Source organism: Agelaius tricolor, unplaced genomic scaffold (genome assembly GCF_023055355.1).
Source record: "Agelaius tricolor isolate 1412-34295 unplaced genomic scaffold, bAgeTri1.0.p SCAF_1, whole genome shotgun sequence".
Taxonomy (NCBI): Eukaryota; Metazoa; Chordata; class Aves; order Passeriformes; family Icteridae; genus Agelaius; species Agelaius tricolor.
The window spans coordinates 95,446,930-95,473,000 of record NW_027269261.1 but is presented as its reverse complement, the minus strand read 5'-3'; the positions used below and the strand labels follow the sequence as shown (position 1 = coordinate 95,473,000).

The following is a 26,071-nucleotide window of genomic DNA, read 5'->3' as shown; positions in this document are numbered from 1 at the left end:
TAATGCTAGCTAGACCCACCTGCTAAATGACTATACTCTGCAATTTATGGCATATAAGCAAAGTAAAACTTAACTGCTGAAATAGACTGGATTGGGGGCCCGTGTCAGCTGCAACATGCATTTTTACATTTACTTAAAAATGCTCTACAAATGTTTTTCAGCCAGTGGCATCAGAGCTTTCTGCCTGCATCCTGAGCATGCAAAGGAAACCCATTCCTTAATCTTCTAAGAACAGTTCAAAACCCCATGTGTACACTCAAAAAAAAATCACAATTGGAAAACTTGAATGCTGTCTGCCTGACAGGAAGGAAGCCATTTTCAATAACTAAAAGCAACATTTACAATAGCAGTCTAAAGGCTAATATGGAACTCACATGTAGATGTCAAAACAAGTTAGGCCCATACAATTCTGTAGGGCAAAACATGCAAATGCATTCCATCAGCCTTGGAAAATATGTCAACATCCCAGGGAACCCAAATGACAAACATCTTGTACTCCCTGAAAGAGTCCTACAGTGAGTAAACATGAGGCAATCAAATGGAGTAGCTGGAATCTCAGGCATTTCTTCAGCTTTATTCACATGTAAATTATTAACTAAGGATTTGGGCGCTTTCAAGTTACTCATTTCAAGCCTAAATCATTCAAAAGCACTTTGAAAAGAACTCTAACTTGCTTTAAATTTCTTAGTTGCCTTCATTCCAGCATACTAACGTGTTGATTGCATGGAAGCTAATGCCTGCTTCCCAGGCAGCTGCAAAAGCATTTTGTGTTTGCCAAGTGAGATGGCACAAAGGTGCCTCCCCAGCCGGCTGTGCCCTTGGGCGCGGGAAGGGGCAGCGAGCAGAGACACATCCAGCCCGCGTCTGTAGCATCTGCGGCAGAGAACCCACACGACTGCCTGCCTCTCCATCATTTCTTCCGAGAACTCAAAGCCATTTCTTCCAGCTGTTTGTCTGTAGGCTGCTGTCTTCTGGTTGGCCCAGGGCTGTGGCTCCAACCAGAAATTAACCCTTACACAGCTGGAATGGAGTGCCCGAGATGCGGCCCCGTGGGACACTGGGTGATGCAAGCTGGATCTGAGCTGGCAAGGCAAGACATGGTGCTGGAACAGGACCCAGTGAGGCCACACAAGACATTACTGAGACTGAGATGAACACATGCAGCTGCTATGGTGCAGTCATGATCAGCTCTCACTGCAGACACAGATGTATTAACCTGTGAAGCTGCAGTAAGTTTGGGCAGTCCCATTAAAGGAAAAAAGCAAACTGAACATACAGAACACGTAGCACATTTGAGTAGTTTGTAACAGATCCTGTTTGGTGCATTTTATTGATACATGAAGAGAATGCTTTCATGTACACACTGGCTTCTGGAATATTTTAACTGAAAAAGTGCTTTTCCATCATTTGTTCTCAACCTGATCAGGCCCCAGCTTGCCCTGGACAGAAATGGTTCAGTTCAGTGACCAACAGACACCTTGTGCAATTTGAAATGCCCTGGGCTACTCAAGCAATGTACACAGAGCTGGTAGACAACACAGATGACCCAAAGAGACCTAGAACTTCTGAATAAGCAGCTGGAAGGTAGGTAGACTACTTGACAGCACCGAAAATGGCACTAAAATAAAGTATGTTTAGGTAACTTTGTCCTGAAAGGGTGGCACTTGAGAATCTAGGCAATGTAGTCAGCAGAGCCAGTGGGCAATTCAGCTCACACAGAAGCCAGCCCTGTCTCAGCTGGATCACCCCCCAGTCACCACAGGCCAGCACACAGGGGTCAGTGCTGCCATGGGGAGCACACAGACTACAGACTGACTCAGCTGCCCACACTGAGGCATCTTGTGCCATCTGAGGCGTCCCATCAGCTGCCACTGCAGAAAGGGACGGGTCAGTCAAAACCCTCCCAGCCTCACACAGGCACACAGCTGCCAGCACTTCTCAGCTGCCACAGGCACACAGCCAGCACCACCACACCTCTGCACAGGCAGGCAAGCTGCTCCCTGCCCCTCCAGCAGCTCTAGCAACAGCTTAGAGCACACATGGGACACCTACACAGAGCTACATTTAGGTGCTGGTCTCAAACTAAATGCTGTCCAATTGCAAGTGGCCTTCCAGCTGCACAAACACTTGTCCCCTTCACTCTGGCACCCAGCAGCTTCTCAGCTGGGCCCTCCTGCCCTGGTCACAGGATGCCCTGCATGGTTGGTGCTGTGCCACCGTGCTGGCTCTGCTGCAGCCGGGATTCCCTCTGCTCCCTGCGGATTTGCATGGCACTGGAGTCACTGTGTACCCTGGCACCATAAACAGATGGCACTCAATGCCAGGCTTGTAGGAGGTGGGGAGCACAGGGATTAAGTGATTATAGGACTGACACCCATCATGGTAGCCAAAGAAGATCCACATTCACCAGCAATCCTATAACCAAATGAAAGCCTAAATCAAACAGGATGTAGGCACCGCTGTTTTGGGGATTTTCACAAAGAATACTTGGGTTTATTCTGTGGAATTTTTTCTGCAAACTATATGAACTGTCCTGGGAACAGAAATTTGGGCCTATGTGCTAAGGGAAAACTAACAAGCAGGCTCATTTTGGTTTCTATATCCTCTGGTCTCTGTGGTCCATTTGCAATAAAAAAAAATCATATCCTAGGTCTGCTGTGATAGTCCAAGTATTTTCCTGAGAGTGAGTTTGACTCTAATCAAGCTAAGGAGGACTAAACTCCATTTTTTCTGTTTCTATGGCAACCATCCAAATACATAGGCTGCCATAAAAAAGGCATTAATACATTGTACAAAGCATGTTGTGTGAGGAGAGTTAAGAGAAAAATTAAAACCAGTGAAAGCAGCTGTGTATCAGTTTGTCTTGTACGATTTTATTAACTTAAACCTTCAAAACTGTATCTGTTGGTTTCGTCTAGGGTTACTGAGTAAATGATCACAGCTTGGGTTTTCTGACTAGGAGCAGTGAAGTGTGTTTGTAAAGTTGTCATTTGCAAAACAGATGGTGAATACACTTTTTTTCCTTTCCAAGAGGCTGGGGAGGAAAAGACACATTTGAGCTCCTTCGAAGTTGCCTGCTCAGCTGACTAGGGACATTAAAAAACAAAGGGAAGCATAAGATAAAGTAAATCTTATGGCTGAACTATTTTCCTTACATTCCAAATCTGGGAGGATAAAGTGAAGAAAGAAGCCAGTTTTTAGCCAGGGAAAAAAAAAAAACCAAAACAAAAAAGTTCTGTCTGCCATGGTTCACTGCATCATCACAGTAGAGACAGACATCTAGTTAAAAGAAAAAGTTTAAAAAAAAGTTTTCCAGGCTTCTGAGAGACAAAGGAGTTTGTAAATTAATTCAAGACTTTAAAAAATGAACAGTTGCCTCTAATATGTAAGGAAACACTGTATAATAAAGTATCTATAATACTTTATATAGGTGAGAAGAGAGAGCGAGCACATGTGCAATCTCAAACAGATCTGTGTGATGAATGCAAGTTTTCTTAATTCAGAAGCCTTAAATGGGAATGGCAGCTTCTCTCCAGAAGTGTGAAAGTGTATCTTAAACACATTTTGACATTTCAGCTCGGGAAGAGACGGCTGACGAGGCGTGTTGTGGGGCTCTGCTGACTCCCGAGCAGCACAGACAAATGAGTAGGGGATAACTATTCAGTATTTGTCAAGATACAAGAAAAAGGCTGTAACCAATGAAGGTATTGCATGAAAGGTATCAAACAAAAGAGCTTTTCCCAAAGCCCACAGATGAATTCACTGCCCCCTGATGTTGTGGAAACAACAGTGTAAATGAGTTCAAAAAGCAATTAAAAGAATAAATAGAAAAAACCTCTGCCATGGTCTATTAAAGACAAAGATGTGGCTACAGGCTCTGGTTCAGAAAGAAATACCCACCTATTGCCAAAAACTGGGAACAGACACTGAGGGAAACATTACTGTGTGTTTACCCACTCAAAATAATCTTCCCCTAAGCATCTGTTGCAGACTGTCTAGCTAAGTAAGTTTTTGGACTAATACAGTACTGCTAGTTTTCTGTTTTGGTTAAATTCTTTCCCGGGGTATTTCCAACTCAAGCAATAAAAACTTATGTCCAGTAATAAACTGGGGGAGGACTATCAATAAATACTGCCCACTATGGTTAAAGACAGAGGTGAGAAGTCTTTCACTATGAAAAAGAAGCTGGGGTACCACCACAGAAGCCCAAAGAGAAAGCAAAAACAATATGCTACAGGAAGCTCTATTGTAATACAGCACTTACAGAAGTTCAGAGGAACAGAAAGAGCTCTACTATTCACTGGCTAAAGAAGCTTGGAGCTGTAAGCAATGATAACATGTCTGCTTAATTATTCCTTTGGAGCTCAGTAATATAGCAGATATTAACTGAATTATATGGGGATCATGGGATTATATCAAAGAAATGCCAGCCTGCATAATTAGAGTCTAAAGACTTGCCAGCTGAGCCAAAAAACATGAGGTGTATTTTCAAAATTTGGATATTGCACTCATCAAAAATAAAAATACAGTTTCCTGCTCTGTCATGCCCATTATTCTTTGTCCCTCTGGCTCTCACCTGTAATTTTTCTGGGTTGCCATTATGAAAATAACTTTGAAGGGACTTTCTCTGGAAGTTAACTGCTTTGGGAGACAATACCAAAAGCGTACCGCATCCAACACTGGTACAAAAATACATGAATTGGGCAAATTCTGATTTTATAATTAAGCTTGAGCCTGGAAGAAATGTAGGGAAGACAAGAGTTTCTCCTCACCCCTCCCATTTTCCCTGCTGGTGTCTCAAACCCGAGCTATGGTTTGTCCTTCTCCCTGCCATGAAGACCACACCATGAGACCACGCTGCTTACCACTGATTGTGTTCCTCGTGTGGAAGATGTTGTAACAGGTGTGATGGTGATAGTGCTTGTCACCTTGCTGGCTGCAGGTCGTGGGGACAGGTTGTTCCGAGGCGATCGAAGGACAGTACCAGTCACCACCTCTTTCTCTGCCGCGATGTTCACCGGCCGGACTGTTATCACAGGGCTTGCGCCGTCAGGCACGGCACTGGGAGAACGTTTAAACTGGGAGCCCAAGTGGATGTGGATTTTGTTGTCCTCTGTTGTGATAATGTTGGCATTGGCGTTGTACTTGCGGATTGGAGTCGGGACGGTTTGCTTTTCTGGCGTGACCTTGAAGACAGCCCTGCCCATGGTCATGTCTTGTGACTGTGGAGAGACAGAGATTTCTGCCGGCGCCGCAGATGTCGACACTGTCATGATCTGAATCGGCGATGCAGGTCTGTCAGCGAAGGGTGCTCTCCCTCCCTCTGGGGACTTTTCCCTGGAGAATGTAGTTATAGTGACTGGAGACATGGAACGATCTGGGCCCATGGGACTTTCACTGCTTTTTCCTTTTGGTGGCATAACATTTGGAGAGGGAATGATGGTTATTCGTGGCTTCTGATTTCCCAAAGTAGGAATGACAGTGGTACTTGAAAAAAATTCCTCTGCGGATGGACTGGTTATCTCCAAAGTTGCTGTACTGTTCTCATGGTCTGGTGTCACCCGAATATGAAGAGGTTGACCCTGCTTTGGTGAAAGGACAACCTCCCCAGGATGTGCTGGACTACTGTGGCTTCGGGTGCCTTTATCAGGAGTTGTCTGCGCCCCAGTTTCCCTCTTTTTCATCCATGGTATCCAGGATTTCCTCATAGCAAGCTCATTTGCTGCCGGAGGATATCTCTCAAGCACTGAGGAACGCTCCATGGGTTTTTTCAGACCTACCTGCCGCAGATTGCTCATGATATGATTCTCCTCCTGGAAGGATTTCCTTATAAAGACTGCTGGAGTTTCTTCTTCTGCTGCTTCATTGCTTAGAGCATCTGTCTGCACGCCAGTGGATGTCAGGGGAACATCAACCATTCTTCTCCCGTTCATGCTGGGCCTCAGAGCGCGGCTGTAACGCTTAGAGAGCTCCAGCTCTCTTGTCAGGTTCAAAACTTCCTGCCCCATGCTCTTGTTTTTGTTCTCCTCTTCCATAAACCTTTGCTGAAGAACTGAATAATCAACTTGGAGCTGAGAAAGTTGGTCTTCTTTGTTCATGAGCTCATGGATTTTTTCCTTAAGTGCTTGAACTTCTGCTGTCAAATCTCTGCTTTTGGCCTCTTCCAGACGAAACCTGTGCCTCAGCTCTGCCTCCTGGCTCACGACTTCACCTTTTTCTATTGCTTTCGTTTTGGCAATCTGGAGTTTCATCTCCTCCAACTGTTGAGAAAGAAAATTAGCTTTATCCTGCTCAGTCCTAAATTTCTGCTCTAGCTGATCATACTCATCTTCAGTCTTCATCAAATCTCCTTCAACCACTTCCAGTTGTTTGAGACGTTTTTTCAATCTTTCGATTTCAATGGTAAGTTCCTTAATCTTGTTGTCCTCATGACAAACATGCTCAGCTCCTTTCCTAGTTCGACCTCTTGTAATTTCTCTTTCTACTTCCTCCATACCATCAATTCTTTTCTTTAACAGGTCAACTCTACAGCTTAATTCAGATGATTTTTCTTCTTCACTTCTCAGTTTGCCAATTAACTCATCCCTTTCCTTTGTCAAACTAGATACTTTTTCCTCCATTTCAGATTTCAGTTTCAAAAATTTCTTACTTTCTTCTATCAATTTCTCTGTTACATCCATAACTTTCCCTTGTTCAACTTTAAAATTCTTGTTTAGGCCCTCAACCTTTTTTTCCTCCTGTTTTATTTTTTCCATCATGTTTTTTCGCTCATCAACCAACATTACAGTAAACGACTTCAGCTTTGTAAGGTCGTCTTTTAAGCTTATTTCAGCCTTTTCCAACTTGCTTTCAGATGTCTCAAGGTCCTTCACTCGAGTCTTCACCACTTCCAACTCATTTATCAAATCTTTAGTCAAATTTTTTTCTCTCTCCAAGCTTAAGTGTAGCTGAGTGCATTCTGACTTACTTTTACTGAAAGCCTCTTCCAGCTTCTCTAATTCTGACATTCTTTTCTGCAGTTTTTCCACTTCAAGTTTCAACTCTTTGCTATGATGCTCTTCCTCCTGCAGTTTATTTTTCAGCTCTTTGCACTGGGATTCAGTTTTTGTGATCTCTTCATCCTTCCCCTCCATTTCAAGCACACGCTTACGGAGGTTTTCCACTTCTGCCATTAAGCTAGAGTTCCCACATTCCCCTTTCGCTATTTTATCTCTTAATTCTTGAAGTTCCTCCTCAGTTTTTTGAAGATTTTTGTTAGTTTCTTCTAGCTCCTCTATTCTGCGAGTCAACCCCACTAGCTTGAGCCTTAGTTGTCTATTATGTGACTCTTGATTAGCCAGTTTAGCAGTCATCTCCTCATGTTCTTGACAAAACGATGATGTTTTGTGTTCAAGTTCTGCCTCTAATTTCATCAGTTTTTGTCCATCTTCTTTTGTTTTTGCAGTAATAATTTTAAGCTTTTCTTCTTCTTCCTTTAGTTTTTGAGTTAAGTCCTGTATTTTCTGGCTTTGTTGACCAAGTTGTTCAATATGCATTTGTCTTTCATCCACCAGCATGAGTGCAAATGATTTGAGCTTGACTAGTTCTTCTCTTAGTTTATTGATTCTCTTTGTATGCTCCTTCTCCTTCCGGGCTTGATAGATCTTCTCCTGCTCAAGAAGTTTCTTCAACCTGAAACAAGTCAAAAGAGGTGTGTTAGACTAAAATGTATATATATATATATATATATATATTTTTTTAAATCACATTTTAGCTTTTTTTACTAATTCATTAATAATTAGGTAATTTATTAGTTCTATTTCATTTTCAAGAAATAACTACCTACTACAGTTGTATTCCCAAACCAAGTACTTTGAATTACAGAAGTTGAATGAAAAATACATAAAATCATCTAGAAATCTGAAACACAGTAAGATTTTATACATGTACAGATAACAAATACATCAGGTTTTAATTTCCTTACATTTATTTCTCTGTTAAGATGATGTTATAATATCCCAACAGGACAAGTATTATCTACTCACTAATCCATTTATATGAAATTACAAGGTGAATTCCTCTTTATGTCTTGCATACAGAAAAAATGTGTAAAATAAAGTAAAAGATTAAACTAATTGTTATATGCAGCCACACATAAACAGACTAATCCTGGTTACAAACAAACCAGCAGGACAGAAGATCAGGCATATGAAATTAGCAGGAAGATAAATTTTCCAGCTCAGTCACTATTATGCTAAAAGGTTTCTTCTTCTACATTTCATTTAGTAGATGTTGTGAACCACAAGGACCAGACTAGTCAAACCTTTGGCTATAGCTGACCTCATCTGGAAAATGCTCTTCTCTGTATGGCCTCTAAATCTGCGTTTTCAGACAATATAAAAACTTGCCATATATCCAAATTAGGTGTCTCCTCAGAAAGATAATAAAGGCATACATTACCCAGTGGTAGCCATGCAACATGGAGTAAGATAACTATTTTATACCCATGATTTATATTCAGGATCTGTTGATACTAACATAGGAAGTTCCTGCACATGTTCTAAGCACAGATTTATGAGGCTGGTGATCCTCAATTGAAAGAGGTACAGATAACACAGGGATGCATCCCAACCAATCTAAGAGCCTTATTGTAAAAGCAGCAGTCTGACTGAGAAAGACACAGGTATGCACACTGAAGTTACTGTGAAATAATATTTTTTTCCAAACCACTGTCACAGCACCTACAGTTCCCACATCCTCTGTCAAGACACAGGATAATTCAAATCCACTTGCTTTGCTTACCCTAAATCTGAGGCTTCTCAGCTTCCTTTTTACAACTGAGATGCACATCCAGGTGGTAATAGCAGAGCAATTAATGCCTGGTAATTAACTTGCAGTAACTGGAACATTCATATCTTAGCAAATATCAACTTTTATCAATATTCTTCTCTTACGTGTTGGATTGTAGATGACAGCAGGTGGAGCACAGATATACATTCCTCTCTGCTACTCCAGCAATGAAGTGGTGCCAAGGGCCCCGGGGCACAATGTCATACACAAAGGATGTCTCCCAGAGCCCTCACCTGAACTCTACACTCCTAGCAAGAGCCAGATTAACTCTGTACTCAGCAACTGTTAATGTTTCATTCCTTGTTCCTGGGGGACTAGAATCAAAAGGAACTAGAAAGAAAAGCTTTAAGGAAAGAGAAGGAAGTCAGAAAGCAGAACACAGGATGCAGTAGGTAGGGAAGGAGAAGGCTGAAGAATGCATTTGAAAACAAGACTCAGATAGGATGTGGGAGTAAGAGAATAGTAGGAACCAGCAGTAGAGAGAAAAACAAACAAACATTGCAGCCAACCTTGCTGGGTCACAGATTATTCTCAAAAGAAAAGTCTCTTTAGTTGTGGCAGCTCTTTGGAAAGGACTGAAAAGGCGTGCTGGTGGATTCCTCATTATTGGTCAAGTTAGAATGTCAGAAGGTAAAAAAAGACCCACTGTCACTCACAAAGCATGCACTTTTCACACTGAAGAGGGAACTTTATTAGCATGCAATATATTCCCTGGCTGCTCTGTCTCAGTGCTTCATGCAAATGTTTCAGCCAAGAACTCTTCCTCATCTCCCCCAGGCTACATTTTTTAAGGAATAGTACGTATCCTTCCACAAAAATAGTTTTCCATGACAGAATAGTGAAGTCGAACCTGGTGGTGCTCTAAATGACACATCTCCCAAAGTCACAAACACAGGAGAATACTTCCAGCCTCCCTTGTCCCACAGGAAAATTTTAAGGTGACCCCTATGAATTAAAAAACCCCAGAGAACTGCTTTAAAAAAAAAATCTTGACACCCAAATGCCTAGAGATGCTTAGAAAACTGTCTTCAATTTGTAATTCCTAGGCCTGCACATGTGATTTTTACCCAGCAATTGCTCCAGGCAATACACATCAGCTAGGCTGCTTAGCAGAGTGCAAAATAATGCACTGACCATACACGGTTCCACGTGATTACCTGAGAGTCTACTGGGGAATACTGCCGAGAAAGCCACTGAAAAAAAATGCAAATACCTGTTAAGCTAAGACAAGAAAATGCCAGGCATGAGGCTGAGCAAGAGAAGAAAGCATGTTAGCCCTGTCACTGCCTTGCATGAGTGCTAGCAGTGGGGAATAACCAGCTTGGCTCCTCTGGGAAAATAAAGCAACATTCAGCACTTCATTCTGCCTCCACCTTAGCACAGGGAAACTACATGTCTTAGATATGACAAGCCAACTTTCGGAGAAGATACTTATCAATACTTTTGTTTTTCATGTCTATGGGAACTTCTTCTAAAATCTGGGTCTGTGGGGGAGTTGGAAGGCAGCACACCAATGTATGTGTTAATTGCCAAAGTAATTGAAAATCTACACCTTTTCAGTGTTACTTCTAAAGACTAAAATAAAGTTGAGTTTAAGCTTGCTCCTGCTTTTCCATCTTTGTACAACTTTCATACCTCAGTGGTTAAACTGGAATTTCAGAAGGACTGCAAGGTGAAGTTGTCCCCTCTTGACCCTCACAGCACATTTGCTGCTATCAGGCTTTTCATCTGACTGCTGCTGCTAATGTTTGCTAAGTAACACCGATCTACAGGGGCTCCTATACAACACTAAAAGCCCTTAGACTCCCAGCACCTGGTCTTCAATGTGTTAGCCAGAGCAACTGCACGCTGGATTGTCAAGAGGCTGAAAGCACCTGCATTCAGGATCAAAATCAAAACAAACAAAACCTTTAGTACTGAAACATTAGATACAGCCAAAACACTGATAATCCAACAATTTGATACCCCCCAGCCTGCATGTGGTGTCTTTGTTTGTATTTTTTTTAGAAATAGAAATGAGAAATGTGTGGATACAACTGGACAACCTGCATTCATCACGAAGAGTCTCAGGGGTTTGGCTGAATGTCCCCAGAATGAAGCACACAGATGTGATCCAGGTCCCTGCCCAGCGAGGGACCACACTGCCTGCCCTCCTGTGGACAGCCCTGCTGCAGTCTGTGTGGCACCGCTTTCCCACGAGCTACCACAGGTACCATGGCAAAGCCTGCAGCCCGAGTCAGTCCCTGAATACACAACCTGAATACACAGTCATTGCTGCCATGGCGGTCCTGGTGGTCTCTCCCTCTCCTTACTATCTGTCCTCCCCAGAGTATTTGAGGAACAGGTCCAGTACTCAAGGCAGGCACATTGCCCCTTGCAGTACTGTATAAATAAGCAGCAAACCCTTGGGTACAATGACTGTGCAACTGTTAACTGCCTCAGTTACAAACAAATACCCCAGGATGCTGCTGCTGCTCCGATTCTGTTCTATAAAGAAAGACCTGACTGGCATGGTGCAGGATGCTGGAGTACAGAAGCTACTGCTGCAAGCTGACATGGTTCCTGCTGCACAGGGAGCTGCCTCTCCTGGATCCCCACCAGCCTCAGCTGTTCACAGCCACACCAGGCAGTGCTGGGGCAGCAGGAGAGCTCTGTTGGCAGCTGTGCTGGGGAGGCAGGAGCCTGAAAACTTTCAGCAACCAATCTCAGTTGCAGAGAAAGCAGACATTGGACTGAAAACTAATTGAAAACTAATTCCAACAACTATGGAATTAGTTTTAACAACTCTCATGAATGGTTACTGGCATGGAAGTAACTATCTTCCATACTACTAGCATGGAAGATGTAGGAGGGGATGGGCAATAACCAGGCTCTCCCTCTCCTCCTGCCTTTAGGTTTGGTGCTGAAGTGTTTCTGCTTCCCCTTCCCTCCTCCAAGCTATGAATCGATCAACAGAAGGGCAGTGGGATGCTGACAGCTACAACTCTATCCCTCTAGTGATGTGCCTTCATTTCTTTAGTCATGGCTTCTCTCAAAAAAACACATCCACTTCCAAGTGTTTAAAACAGAGCATGCAAAAGCAAATAGCCCCCCAAACATTTATTGAAAATCATCCCAGTGTGTGTATCTCCCTTTCTGTTTGTACTTCCAGCAAGATGAGAAAACATCACAGGTACTCAGACAACCTTTTCCACCTCTAGTATGAAAATAGACACTCACCTACACAAGGAAATCCTGGGAAAGCAGGGCAAGCCAGATGCCCTGAAAGGCCATAAGCTGCTCCCATGGTGTGCATACACATCAACACTTGAGCACCACAGTTCAGCTGTGTTCGCCTGTTTTAGCCCCCTGCTCGGCAAACAAACAAAGCCAAGCTTCCCAAGGTGTCTCCCAGTGTTTAATAAAGCACTCAAAGGAGGGGCTAATGTAGAGGGCAATCTGGAGAAGTGGAGAGCTATTTCTCCTGCTATCAAAACTGGCAGTAAGGGAACAGCAGTTCGAAGAAAGAGGATGGAAAGGAGTCAAGCAGGTAAGGTCTCTAGGGGACCTTATTGAGTTCATTCACAGCCTGGAGACCCACAGACTTTCTCATTGCTGCTCTAGCACAAAGCCATGTGACTTCCCACTCCTGTAGTACCTTACTTTGCCATTTACATTCCAAAAGTCTGTTGCTATGGGGTGTAATGACTTCTATCCCATTTCACGGATGGCCAGTAAGTGGGGGTTAAGGCAAATACATTAATGAGGACTTGGTCACTCTAAGGATCAGATGACTGAGTGCTGATGAAGGCTGCTTCCTCCTGAGGGGCCAACAGCATTTCTCTGCCACTCACACAGCAATCCCCAGGGAATTTCTACTGGGAAAGCAAATGTCTTTGCAAACTCATCTTTCCACTTCAAACCCAAAATCTGCTACTGTACATGCAGAGTTAGAGAGACTGGACAACTTCCTAGTGGTAGCTAGAAAGCTGCTGCCCATTAAGTGATGCAAGAGTCTGTAATCCCAGGACAATGAAAACCAGCAAGAGGTAGTTTAACTCAATAAAGGAGTTCCTTTTTTTTTTTTTTTTTCCTGTTTAATGTACAACAGCTGATTTTGAAGATTATTTCTACAGCCACTGGGAAATCCTCCACATGTCAGGACTATTTCCCAGTGCTTCTGTGTTTGGGGCCAGGCTGAGATACCCAAAAGGCTGAATTTTGCTAGTTCTGAGTACTTACAACTTGAGCTGAAGTCAAAGAGAGCCAAAAAGTGGTCAGGCTCTCTAGGAAACAAAACAATAGGGCCTAAGACTTAAATTAGGTGATTAGGTCACCCTTTCGAATCATCAGCTTCAATACTTCCCATGCATCCACCTCAAGTGGGAGAAGAAATATGTAAACGAGATCAGATCCCATGGCAAGACAAAGAATAAAGCACATCTGTATTACTTTTCTCCTTACTATCCATTACATTTTAAAGGTAAGGAATGAGAAAAATTTTTGAATAACCTTACTACAGAACTTTCCAACTTCTTGTTCAGTTTATCACAGGGTCAACTCTGAAAACAAACACAAGCTTGTTTAAGGAAGTTCTAGTAAACCTAAAGACAATTTTTTGTGGCTACCTAATGTACAAATTCAAAGTGTAAAAAAGTGCATGCTCTTCATTGCTGAAGAACTGAATTAACTTTGGAAAGTGATTGTATCAAACTATATAACAAAAAATTAATATTCTTGCTGCTTCTAAACTACATGATAGTTTCTAAAATACACTGAAAGTAAAGGAAATGTTTTCTTCCTTAGGAGGACACATTGCTTGTAATCTACAACAGTTTATCTTCTGTTTCTAACACTGATTTTGGAAAAATTGAAATCCAGTTTGCTGAAATAGTTCATTTGTGTTGAAAGTGTCTTACTCCAGCTGAGCAGTGACTGAAGGCAGTATTTTGGAATACGAACACTTACTAAATTCAGTGTCCCCCCAACCCTTCCAGCACATTGGTCACGTAAGAAAAACCCTAAAGATCTTTAAGAACAAAACCCGACTGACATCCTTTCAGACTGCACAACAGTATCATCCACATTCATTCCGGAGGTTAGAGGAGGGGAAAGGGAAAGAGCGAAGGCGAAGCAGCGTTCAGCTGAGAGATGAGAATTGCCAAACCTGTCTCCGGGCTGCGGTTATCCTTCCCTGACCCCTCGGTGCGCGCTTCGGGAGGGGGAACCGCACAGCACAGCCCCACCAGGTGCACCTTCCAAGGCTCCAGCCCAACGCTGCATCAGCCCCGGCCGCTCGGCGCTGTCCTGCTCCGTCCGGCCCGCCTGGAGCCGGGGCCGCCGCGCATCCCGGCGCGTCCGCTGCCCGCACACTCCGCTCCAGCCCCGCTGCAGCCCCGCTGCAGCCCCGCTCCGTCCCGCCCGCGCCTACGCCACTGCCCGGTGCGCTCGCTGAGCCAGCCAATGGCGCATGCACACGGCAATTAGCGGCGCTCAAATTAAAAAACAATTAAAATATTAAAAATAAGAAAAAAGAAAAAATAGTTATCTTACCTTATGACTAGACCTACTTTTTTTCTTTCTTTTTTTCTTAAGCAACCAAAGCAGAGCCCCAGGGGGGCGATGCGGGGCCCGGCTCCGCGGCGCCGCTGCCAGGTGAGGCTGCGCCCCGGGCGGGCGGGGCTGGAGCGGCCGGGCCGGGGCAGCGCCGGGGCAGCAGCGGCTCCCCTCCGCCGCCCCTCTGCCGGGGTTTATTATTGACAGCCCCGCCGGGCTCTCTGTGGCTACAGTTCATAGGTGAACGATTAAGAAATAATAATTTGATCGCAGAGAACCCCTCGGAGCTGGTTTTGCTTAAGTGGACTGGGATGCACGAAGCGCTGCTGCTTCCCAGTCCCAGCTGCCGATTCATTCCGCCGTCTCAACAAAAGTTCCTGTTGCTTTCCTCTTGTCTTGCCGGCGTTTGAAGTGGCAGTACTACTGCTGATACGCGCTGGCTGATCTTAAGATCGGCTGATAAAGGCATGAATACATGAAGAAAATCCCCTGGGGATTTAGTATACGGGCGTGTTTGTTTTTGAAAATCCATGCATAGTAGCAAGCCTAACCAAGTCTGGTGAGGTCTGAAAAGCACCATTCTGCTAGCTCCCTGCTTTAAAGAAGTCCTAAACCAGCCCTTTTCTTCCCAAAACAGCATAAAAGAACTTGAGGATTCCTTCTGTTTCCCTTATGATTCACTGTACTGCTCTCAGTCACTTTTTCAGGCTTTGTGAGGGGAGCTAGGAAGAAGGCTTCCCTTCCCTTCCCTTCCCTTCCCTTCCCTTCCCTTCCCTTCCCTTCCCTTCCCTTCCCTTCCCTTCCCTTCCCTTCCCTTCCCTTCCCTTCCCTTCTCCTTTCCCTTTCTCTTATGCCTTTGCTTTCCTCTTTCCCTTCCCATTCACATTCCGCTTTTCTTAGAAAGAGTTCAAGAACCACAAGCACTGAAAACATAGAATTTCAAATATTTCAAATATTATTATCCACTAAAAATGGATGTGAGTTTACATTTTTGAGAAACTGTCTAATTTAATGATCTCTCATTATTTTTCCTTAGGACTCTCATTCAGTGCATAGAATGGACAGAGCTCATTTGAAAAGCAGGTGCTTAGAGACTGGATTTATGCTTTTTATTCAAGATGTTATTTACCTCACCCTCTTCAAACTCTGCTGAGAACAGAATTATTAATTTCTGGGTGGGAGGTATAAGTACAAAAGGACCAAGGTTTTCCTTGGAACACCTGCTCTGGGATACATTGGGCGTGGGTTTCTGAGTGCATGCAGATCACAATCCCTGTGATTTTGCCTGTTCCCAGGAATGTTCTGCATTGTTCCTGCACATCTGAGCCCAGATCCAGTATGCTCCCCAAAATGAGAACCATTCTTAGAGTGAAAAACATTCACAATCCATGTAAATTAGCTTCACATGACTTTACTAGCCCCATGTAGGAAATCTGTCACACCAACACAACAATGAAGTCACATTTTCCAGGGAAATCTAAACAAGTCTTAATCATTCTCTCCCATTTCAATTTCTTTTACCTCATTTACTAAATACTTTCCAAAAGATGAAGCTGGGGTCCTATAGAGAGATTGTTGCTTCCTGTGTACAAAGCTGATGCATCGTGGTATGTTTCTGTTTTTCCAGTGTCAGAGGAAAGGTTTCTGTACAAAATGTGTTTGATTGTGCAATTACAAATGATCACATGCATTGAGCAGACCAATGATCTGCTTACTCTATTTACTGTGTCCCTTGCAATCCCATTGTTTGGGAGAGCTAAACATTCTTTTAAAAGAGGAAATTGCATACACAATGGCAAACACTAAGATATTGACCACTGAAATGTAATGATGTGGCATTATACAGGCACTTTAATAGTTCATCAAAAGAGCTTAGATCCTTTGCATGGCCTGCATAAAAAAAGTCTGCACTCTAAGTTAACAAAATAATTTATAGCAATAGCAGGGTGTCAGCCTCGAGGCAGTTTGATACTAGAAAGGCATGGAGCACTTTGCAAGCAAGTTTCAAAACTATCTGCTGACAGATGGGTTTGGCTGTGATCAGCAGCCAGGAGCGAGGCTGTGCTCCACCGGGCTGCTGGCTCGGCAGGAGGATCTCTGCTCACACACCCCATCCCAGCTGGCTCTGGGCTTGGAGCTCATTGCACAGCTATCCCAGTCCCACTGCACCCGCTGCTGAGTCCCAGGCTCTCCTCACCTCTGCACTGCATTGCTAACCCCCACCTCCCAGATCAACAACCCTTCCAGGTGTCCCCTGGTGTCTGCTCTGGCTGTCCTTTTGTCTGGGTTGCCACGCTTGGGCCAGGCTGGCACTGCACACACATCTTCCCTCATCTGTGTTTTCATAGTCTCAGCTCTGAGCAGAAAGGTCAGGGATGTCAAGAGGATGTCAGAGAAAGTGCAGTGTAGTAGTAGTGAGCCTACGTACCTGCACTGGTTAAGTCTGTACCACCATGAGATTTCACAATTAAAGGATTCTCCCATCACCATTTCAACTACTCTGAGTACCCATCACTACACTGGCACCTGACCCACAGGGGATATCAGGTAGGATGTCACAGCTAAGGCCAAGCAGACCTTTAATATTTACAGCTTTTCTTTTACAGCTTAGAAATCACATTATGTGTCTATATAAAAATAGAAAGGTACTTCATAAGTTGTTATTTCTCAAGAGTACCTCAACTTTAGGTCACTTCAAAGGCTGGGAAAATTTAACTTGCTCATGAAATTTTTTGTTCACACATTCATTGCGATGAAGTAGTTCGAGAAATGCATTCCTGAGTAAAGTAGCATTTACAACATTGTGAGAGCAGATAAGAAAAACAACAAGAAATAAAAGCAGCAGAGGCAATAGATAGGAATCCCAAATTTCAACTCATCTTGAAAATCAGAAATGATACTTTGCACCTGGCATGATTGCCTACTACAGAGAAGAGTAACTGGGAAGCAAAAGATGGAATTGGAAATAAATGAAAATTGAATGATGTGCTAATAGACTGCACATTTCTTTGATAAGCTGCTTTCTTTAAAAATTTCCTAACTATGCACAGCAATAGATTCCTCTTGTGGATCTCAGAGACTTGTAACAAATTATTGCCTGATTATAAAATTCTCTGTAAAGAGAGCTTTGTAACCTTCCCAGCAGACTGTCCCTGCTCTCAGTTGCCTCTTTACCTTCAGTGCAGAAACACATGGAACATTTATAGTGAAGGCAGAGAGCTTGTAACTCTCTCCAACTTCTCAAACATGTTAGAAAAAGCCCAAAAATTTCTGTTTGTGCAAAGCAAAGCTTTTCCTAAATTTGTGTTTACTTACATACATGAAAAGGTACACTGTGTGCTTGCCAGACTTTTTTATTTTTTGTTCACAAAAGCTTCAAAGCAGTGAAAATCTTACATCACTATCTTGTTTTTCTTTTTTTTCCCTTCTCTTGGTTAAGTCAAACTCATTTTGTAAGTCAGACCTGACCTCCACTTTCTGCTTACAGTTGTCTGCTCTGAGTGCAACAGATACAAACTGATTGAGTGTCATCTTGATAGAACAATAAAATTTTGAATATTTAGGGAGGGAAGAGGCTGATTTTAATTTGCTGCTGAAGATATAATGAGCAAGGTGATCCATTTGGAGAAGAGAAATAAATAGTGAAGATAAATGCAATAAATTCTTGAAACATGACTTTGTAGGAAAAGCCTGAGAAAAATACTTCAAGTTGGACTCTGTGCTGTTGTATCTCAGGCAATACACTTTATATGGAATACGTCATTCACATTAAAAAACTTCATTTAGTGAGCTGCCCTGACAACTGGCTTTGTTCACCTTTGTTATTTAAAACAGGTTGTTCCATGCAGCTGTTAAAGAAACTGTGTGCACACAGGTTTTTTTATTACCCCTCAGATCTTTCAGAATAAGTCATGCTGCCTAGGTTTTAAATTATTTTTCTGTTTATTACAGCATGAAAATCACCTTACGTTGGGATCTGCTGCCTTTTGTCAAAGCATGATTCAAAAGTTTAACAAAAGCATTTCTGGGGCTTTTTTTTTCCCTGTTGCACTCTACCCCCTTCCTTTTGGTTTTCTGCTTTCTTAGCACTTGTGTGTAACCTTCTGATAGCTGGAAAGCTCAGCATCTCCTATACTGCTGGAATTAGTTTAAGTAAAAGTGATTACAGCTGAAGCAGGACCTGCCTGTGTCACGGTTATTGCTTCATAGTATGATTTGGTCATATTTTGGGAATAAGCACCAGGAGTCTCATAGAAGCCTCTTGTGGCCCTTCAACAAGAGCATCTTGGGAGCCAAGGGAAAAGGTGTCCTGGAGCTTAGACAGGGACACTTGGCAGGCTGCCACTTGTGCCCTCTGTGCACCCACCATTGTGAGTGCTGGCTGCTTCACCTGCCTGTGCTCTGTCAGAGCCCCTCACCAACGCCGTCTGCCTGCTCTGGGCTCCACCCTGGTTCTTCTAAGTTACTTGCTTTTGAGGTGCTAGGTGTTCATGGGGAAACATCAGGTGGAAGAGTGAGCTCAAGACTTTAAAAGCAGGGAGAACATGCCTATTCTTAGTTTACCCAGAGAGAATTAGTCTTCTGGGAGTGTCTTGGCTTCTTTTGCTCCAGCTGGGTCTAGGATGTGAAATTAATCCTGATTGATTTTCTCCTTTCTGTTGCTTTTGTTTTGTTGGCCTACACCTGTCTCTTTGCTATTCCTCTTTTTTTTAAAATCCAGGTCCATCAGTTCAGTTCTTGCCCCATTGCTCTCACTCCTACTGATCTTTTCTGGACATTCTTTTCTTTTGTGTTTCTTCCCACTGACCCTTCCTTCAAGCAAGGTAACCCAGTAACCCACTGGAGTTGAAAGTCACCTGGGTCCTACACCTAAAACTAAAGGTTGTCAACCTCACTGCTGCACATTTGAAACACCACTGGAATACAGTATTTGACAGAGTGAGTAAAACTAGTGGGCAGAGAAAAAGAGAAAACAGAATCCAAAGAATTCCTGCTTCATTTTCACATCAAACCATACAAGTGATGGTTTGTGTCTGGAGTCACCACGAGAGGGTCACCAACATTGGAAAGTGTGCCAAAAAAAATGAAAGAGTGACAAAATTTAAAATCTGGATTTAGGAAATAGCATCATTAATATTGTCATCGTTTTTGCATGCAATTGCACACACTGGGCTAGTCAAGCATGGAGAAGCTCACACAGCTGTACAACAGCAATGCAGCTTGAGAGCAAGTATCTGTTCAAGTGGAGTCAATATAAAAACTCATCTCTGTCAGTGCAGGGTCTCAGACTTTTTCAGAAATGCAGCCTTTGTGTGCACTTGTCCATAGCATATTCAGCCACCTTGGTCACAGTGACCTAAGAATAATACAGTACACACCTATAAAAGCAGAGAAAAATAATCTAATGAAGATTCCTTCTTGATTTTTAATTACTTCCTTGTGAGTGTCCTATTATCAATGATTTAGCAAATAATGAATCCTCAGAAAAATTTTCAAATGCTGTAAAAGAGCAGCCAGCAGCTGCTTTTATGATCTAGAGAGGGACCGATAGATTTTAACAACATCAGCATAGAGTAATCCTGGCTGTCACACCTCATCCTAATATGCCATGTGCCAGCTCTCAGTCTGAAAGGTTGTGAAGGTATTTCCATTACTTTTGATGCCAGGACTCTCAGTTCTTGCCCTGAACACAAAAGTCCACACACATTCCACCACATCCATCCCACAGTCCCACCTTTGCTACTGCTTTTTGCCTGTGTTCTGGAGGTGCAGCATAAATAGGCACCTCTCCCCTCAAAACAAAACAAAACAAAACAGACAAAAACCAACCAACCAACCAACCAAAAAACAAAAACAAAAAAAAAACCCCAAAAAACAACAAATCCATTACAACTCTGAAAAACCACCAAATAAACCCCCCTACACCTAAACAAAGCTTTTGGATTACCACATAGCTGTTTACAACAGCTCATGCAATTCTAAGGTTTGCTGATTGCATTAGATTTGTGTCTATTGAGAGACAATTGGAGAAGAGTCTTTCCTCACAGCTCCCCTCCCCAGCCAACACAAAGGGCCTAGACTCACCCGAGGTTTGAGCCTGCTATTTTACCCTCTTACTTCTGGTTCCTTAGAGCAGAATTCAAAAAAGACTCCCATAAATATCTGGAATGCAATCGATGAAGAATTTTAAAAGGAAAAGATAAAGAAAACAAACAAACAAAAAACCAAAAAACTCCCACCCAAGCCCAAAACAAAAATACTGAACCAGTACATATATAAATATGAACGGTCACAGGCATCTGATTTTTGAGCAGATCTGTATTTTGGTTGCCCAGATTTGCTGTTGCACATCCTTGGTAGTCCTGTCATCTTGCCTGAACTGAGCATCATTCTTCACCTGAAGTTATTTGGACCTTATGAAATACATGTCTTTAAAAGCCAGGGCTTTGTTCTGAGGACAAGAGAGACAGGGGCTGATGACAGCCCTTGCACAAGAACAGGACCTGTCAGTGCTTCCATTCAAAGAAACTCTTACTTGCACCAGCCCCTGTGCATCCCTTGCCACAAAAACAGCATGTGTGGCTTTACTTCTCTCCTCAGTCTGAAATATTTCTAGTTTGCACTACCCCTTTCCAAGATCACGTCCTGACTGTAGCCTGTTGAGTATATGAACAACTTAAAAAAAGGACAGGGAAAACTCAGGTTCTGAGATGGAGAGCAAGCAAGGAGAAAGTGGGCCAGTTTCATACAATAAGTGGGAATTAGAAGGTGCTGTGCTTGCCTTGGTCTTCAAATTTCTTTCTTCCATGTCTGTATTGCCCTCTGAATAACTGCAGGGTTTAAACAATCTGGCCTTGTTGCTCTCTAATCAGTTATTCAGTCATCAGCTGTTGACTTCCACTGGACATCCTCACTTACAAATCACTATTATTTTTTAAAATCACTATTATTTTTTAATAATATTCTTCTATTGACATAAGTGCAGATAATGCCTCATGCACAAGGAGGCAAAAGCTTACAGCCTCCTTAGTGGAATCAATAGGCAATACTGACCAAAATGAATGCAGAACACAAAGGCATAATTTGGCTGTGGAAATTATGTAAAAAATTATAGGCATTAAAACTATTGCTATTATCATTGCTGTTGTTATAATTATTATTGTTATTATTGTTATTATTACTATTATGCTTTATTGTTGTTGTTGTTGTTATTGTTATTACAATTGCTATGATGAACCAAAATGCTTATATAAGTTATATAAAAATATTATTTTACAGGAAATATGTATTGCTGACAAGTTAATTTTCTGGATTGCAGACTCCCATGCAGAAACTGCAATTCCACCCAGCAAACTGCTGTACGTAATACATTTATATGTGCATGTATAGACTTCTACAGGTACAAGCATTCACGCCTTTCGGAATTCCTACTCTGATTCTATTAATCCCATTAATCAAGAAGAGCTCTACTGACTTCAAAGGAGTTGCAGCAATGCCAGCTTTGTGCTCATAAAAATCCAGCACAGGATTAATTATTTCCTAAGACCTGAAGAAGGTGGATGTAGAAAGCTTGGATGAGCTAATGGTGGGCACGAGGCAATGGTCTCGTCACTGAAAGCGAGTTGGAGCGGCAGCACTGGTTCTGTCAGGTGGGGACACGAGGCAGTGAAAGCAGGACAGACTCTCCTCCATTGCAGGATGAGCTGTGCCAGTGTCACATGAGCTGTTCTCCACACTGCCTTTCACTGTGACAGACACAGCTCTGCCCCTGCTGCTTTTGGAAACCACGGCTGTGTCCCAGGCAGTAATTTTCAAAATGAAAAAATGTTGACAGCTATGCATCATTTTAAAATGAGTTAAATCATCTAGGAAAAGCCTGACATTTAAATGATGAAAGAGAACACATCTATCCCTTTCTGGTTCCTCTGAAAATGAACTTTTTAAATGGAATTGTACAGGAACTTTCATTCTATGATATATGTACTTATCACCAAGAGATACTTTTTCAGCTATGACATAATTGCTATCATCAGAAAAACATTGCTGTCATTCTGCTATAATTTAGTGTCATTTTATGCTCATTTCTTTATCTTCCCTCATTAAGGCATTACATGTTACTATTAATCATTCCCTAACATAAGCGACTGCATAACAAAGCTGTGTAATTGATTTTTCAGTTTCAGAGCTTAACCAAAAATTTAAAAATATATTTAAGAAAGCTTATTCTTTTTCTCTCGTTCAAGTGAAAAAGTGTTTCATGTGGATTTCAGTGAAACATTTGTTTGTTTCAGATCAGTCATTTCATTTCCATTTTTGTCATTTTAAGAAAAGCAGGGGATAGAAAGGACTGTATCTTGGCCCAATTCACCAAACCAACCATAGTTTTTTGTTTTTTCAGAAAATCAAATGATCTGCCTGGACCAGTGAATTCCTCTGCCTGGGAAATTTGAATACTCAGGCCCTGACCTACAAGAAGATTCTCATCTCTTTGGTGAAAAGAACCCAAAATTATATAAGTGACTTGTAAAACTATAACTATTTTTCCCAGGAAAAATGGGAACAGACACCCCAAGGAACCAGTGATGTGGCCAGGAAGGCCTCCTTTGAGAGGTGGATTCAGGTCCCAACAAGTTGACAGAAGGATTAAAAGTCTATCATGGTCCAGGTGAGTGGCATAATCACAGGGTTATTTGATATGGTTTTTTGACTAGCTGGTCTTGTGAATTAGGTCACCAGATTTTCTTTGTTGACATTAATAATAGTCTTACACCCAAAATGGTATGTCTTAATGAGTTTTTAAAAAGTTAGTTGAAATACTAACTATGGTAACACAATATTTTAGTCAGGCACCTACTCAAGTACCTTACAAATATGTGGTGAATTACACATTTTGCATTTCTCTGCCCTCACATTTGCACAGGCCCTGGCAAATTTCACAGGAACGCTTCGTCTGGATATTTGCACCCCCTGGATTTTTTTATTTCTGCCTTAAGATTTCTTCACATACAAGCCTTAAAAAGAAATGAAAACTGAAATGATGCAAATATAAAACTCAGTATTTCTAATCTCCACTGCTGCTGGAGATGCTGCAGGAATGAGAAGAGATGCACGACTTAGCACCCTTCTGGGGAAAGAAGATGGAGAAAGCATTACATCTGTTTAGGGTTAGGAAAGCTTCCATACAGGCTCACTGATTCAGAATAACCCCCCCTAGTCAGATGATGTCTTGAGGTTCTTGATACAACTTATGGAGGTTATCAGACCATACAGAACAGGTCTTGGATGTTAGTAGGGCATTAGGACAATAGGTCACATACTTCACTAATTAGACTGTGCATTCTGCACAGGTAAACTTGCATTTAAACATGAAGCAAATATCCACCATGTTCAATTTCGAGAGCCCATTATATATTTATACTTGTAAATAAGGGGTATCTATTTAAATTTTTTAGAAATTCACTGAAACCTGGCATTTCAACTGAAACCTGTTTCTAATCTCTCCGAATGAGGAAGCAATTTTCCCTACATGACCCTGATTCAATTCTTGTTTTCTTTGCCTAAAAAATGACAACTTAAAAAGATGGCCTCAGTAGAGCTGCGAACTGATATTTATTTCAGTAGTATAATAACTCTGAAACATGCCAAAGGCCTCCTAAATGTTCAAATTGTTACCTATTGCACCCTGGACAGAGTTTGAGTTCGTGAGTGGATTTTGAATGAAGTAATTTTTTCCCCCTGTCTGACCCTGGGAGCATTTGAATTGATGATTTTAGCAAGCAAACTTGCTAGGAATAATGAAGTACATATAGTTTTGTATAATAATTCTCTCTCAAGGGCTGTGAAGCTGATGCCTACTTAGAAAAAATTTTGGAAAAGTAGCTGAAACAACACATGATGCCATTTTATATAATCCCAGAAGTGACTGAAAGACTGGACAGTTTTGAGGACTATCCAAGTGTAAAGAGATGGATTTGGATTAGTCCCAGCTCACATTGTGTAAGACTTGCAATACTTTCATATTGTTTCTCCACAGTCAGATGTAACTGTTTGTTCTCTCGTTTTCAAATTACCTTTGGAACCATTTTGTTGGAAGCTGGGACCAGATTCATTAGTTAAAACATAAACTTTTAGTCATCTCTGCCTTGCAGTCAGCTAGAGCTGTAAAACAGGACCTGCAAAATGGACTGCCTTCAGATCTACTTAACTGTGCAGAGATTGTATTTGTATTTTCCAGGTTTTAATTAATTTCTTTTAATAGACTACCCCAGAATTTCTTATCTGTGACCCTGTGAATATATTATATTGACAGAAAATAACCAGCTTTTTCAAACCATACTGATAGCATGCCAGCCTGAAAAGAACAAAAATGCAATGCTGCTCTTGTCTTCTACATTATAATATTCAAAGTTTAGAGATGCACTTACTGAAAAGTAGACAGAGTGACTCAGTGCTCTAGTAAGGCCAATAAAGTGCAGTAAAATGAGTAACTGATGTAGGCAATGGTGAAGTCCCTTTGGGATGGCTTTTCCTTTTTTTTGGTCACAATTTGGAAACCAGGACATAGAAACAATCTCCATAGGAGAAAAAAAAAAAAAATCCAGAGTACAAATATGGCTAAAAACTCTTGGGGGGGGGGGGGTGTGAAGAAGATAGCAAAAATATTTCTGTAAAGTCACCTAATTTCCAGACTTTAGAGGAATCACCAACAGATTACAGTTACAGGCCAAAATCTTTGTTACAGGTTTGGATCTTATACCTCACCCCAATTCTTCTGTATGGGCCTATTCTTACCACAGAATCTGGCTTTATGGTGATAAATCACAGAAATGTATTAGTCCTGAACACTTCATTTTCTTGGCTTGATTGTTCTCTAAACAAGTAATTGACTGATGGATACTCTGGATACTCTGCCCTGCTGTCTTCCCGCCAGCTCCTTTATTTTACAGTCTTCATAAAAATTGAGGGAAAACACAAACTGGAAAGGCAACACACACAAAATCCCCAATCTATATCACACTCCAGCCTTTACACTTGCTTGGATCCATGAAATACAGGGAAGCAGAAAGGCAAACACTTCCCAATGAAAGGCTTGGTGCTGCCGTCTCGTGGGAAAAGGGAGAAGGGAAGCCTTGGTACTAAAAGCAGAAATGCAAAAAGGGGAGAAAAGGGAGTTTGTAAACTTGTTAACATCAACACTCCCATTTTTGTTTCAAGAGGGCTGTGTGCTTTATTGCTCACAGATCAGTTTCCTTTGCAGGTGATGTGGGCCCAGAATTACATCACCAGCAGAGCAGCCAAGAGCATCTCGGTGCCAGCATGACTGAAGTCCAGAGGAATGTATTATCACAGACCTCCGAGGGCCTTGCCAGTGCATTCCTTGCTGGGGGTGCTGCAGTGGGGAAGGCAAAGAGGAGACAATTTTACGTGAAGACTGAAAGGGAACTTTGTGGAGGAAAGAGCTGGGGTCACAGTCTTGCTGTCTCCTCTAGGCAGATCTAATTATGGCCATGTACTTCAAAAAGAGGGTTTAACTAAAACCAGATTTAGCAGGGCAATGCTTAGGAAGTACAGACTGAATCCTCAGCCTTGCCTTTGAGGAAAATGTGACATGCTTCAGTGCACTGAGAACACTCACAGTGCTTGTAAAGAATAATTTGAAGCACTGAGGAAAGCAAGAACCAATATTAAATCCTCATCACTTCAGTGA

General features: G+C 42.1%; 1 protein-coding gene across 5 annotated transcripts in view; it reads right to left on the bottom strand.

The window, feature by feature from the left end:
- Positions 1–26,071, bottom strand: part of FILIP1 (filamin A interacting protein 1) — a 102,143-nt gene that overhangs the window by 9,869 nt on the left and 66,203 nt on the right. For 3 of the 5 annotated variants that reach the window (XM_071444570.1, XM_071444561.1, XM_071444579.1), the window contains one exon: positions 4,866–7,671. In XM_071444570.1, the coding sequence (XP_071300671.1) occupies positions 4,866–7,671 (2,806 nt within the window). The other 2 variants (XM_071444596.1, XM_071444589.1) reach the window with 2 other exon arrangements.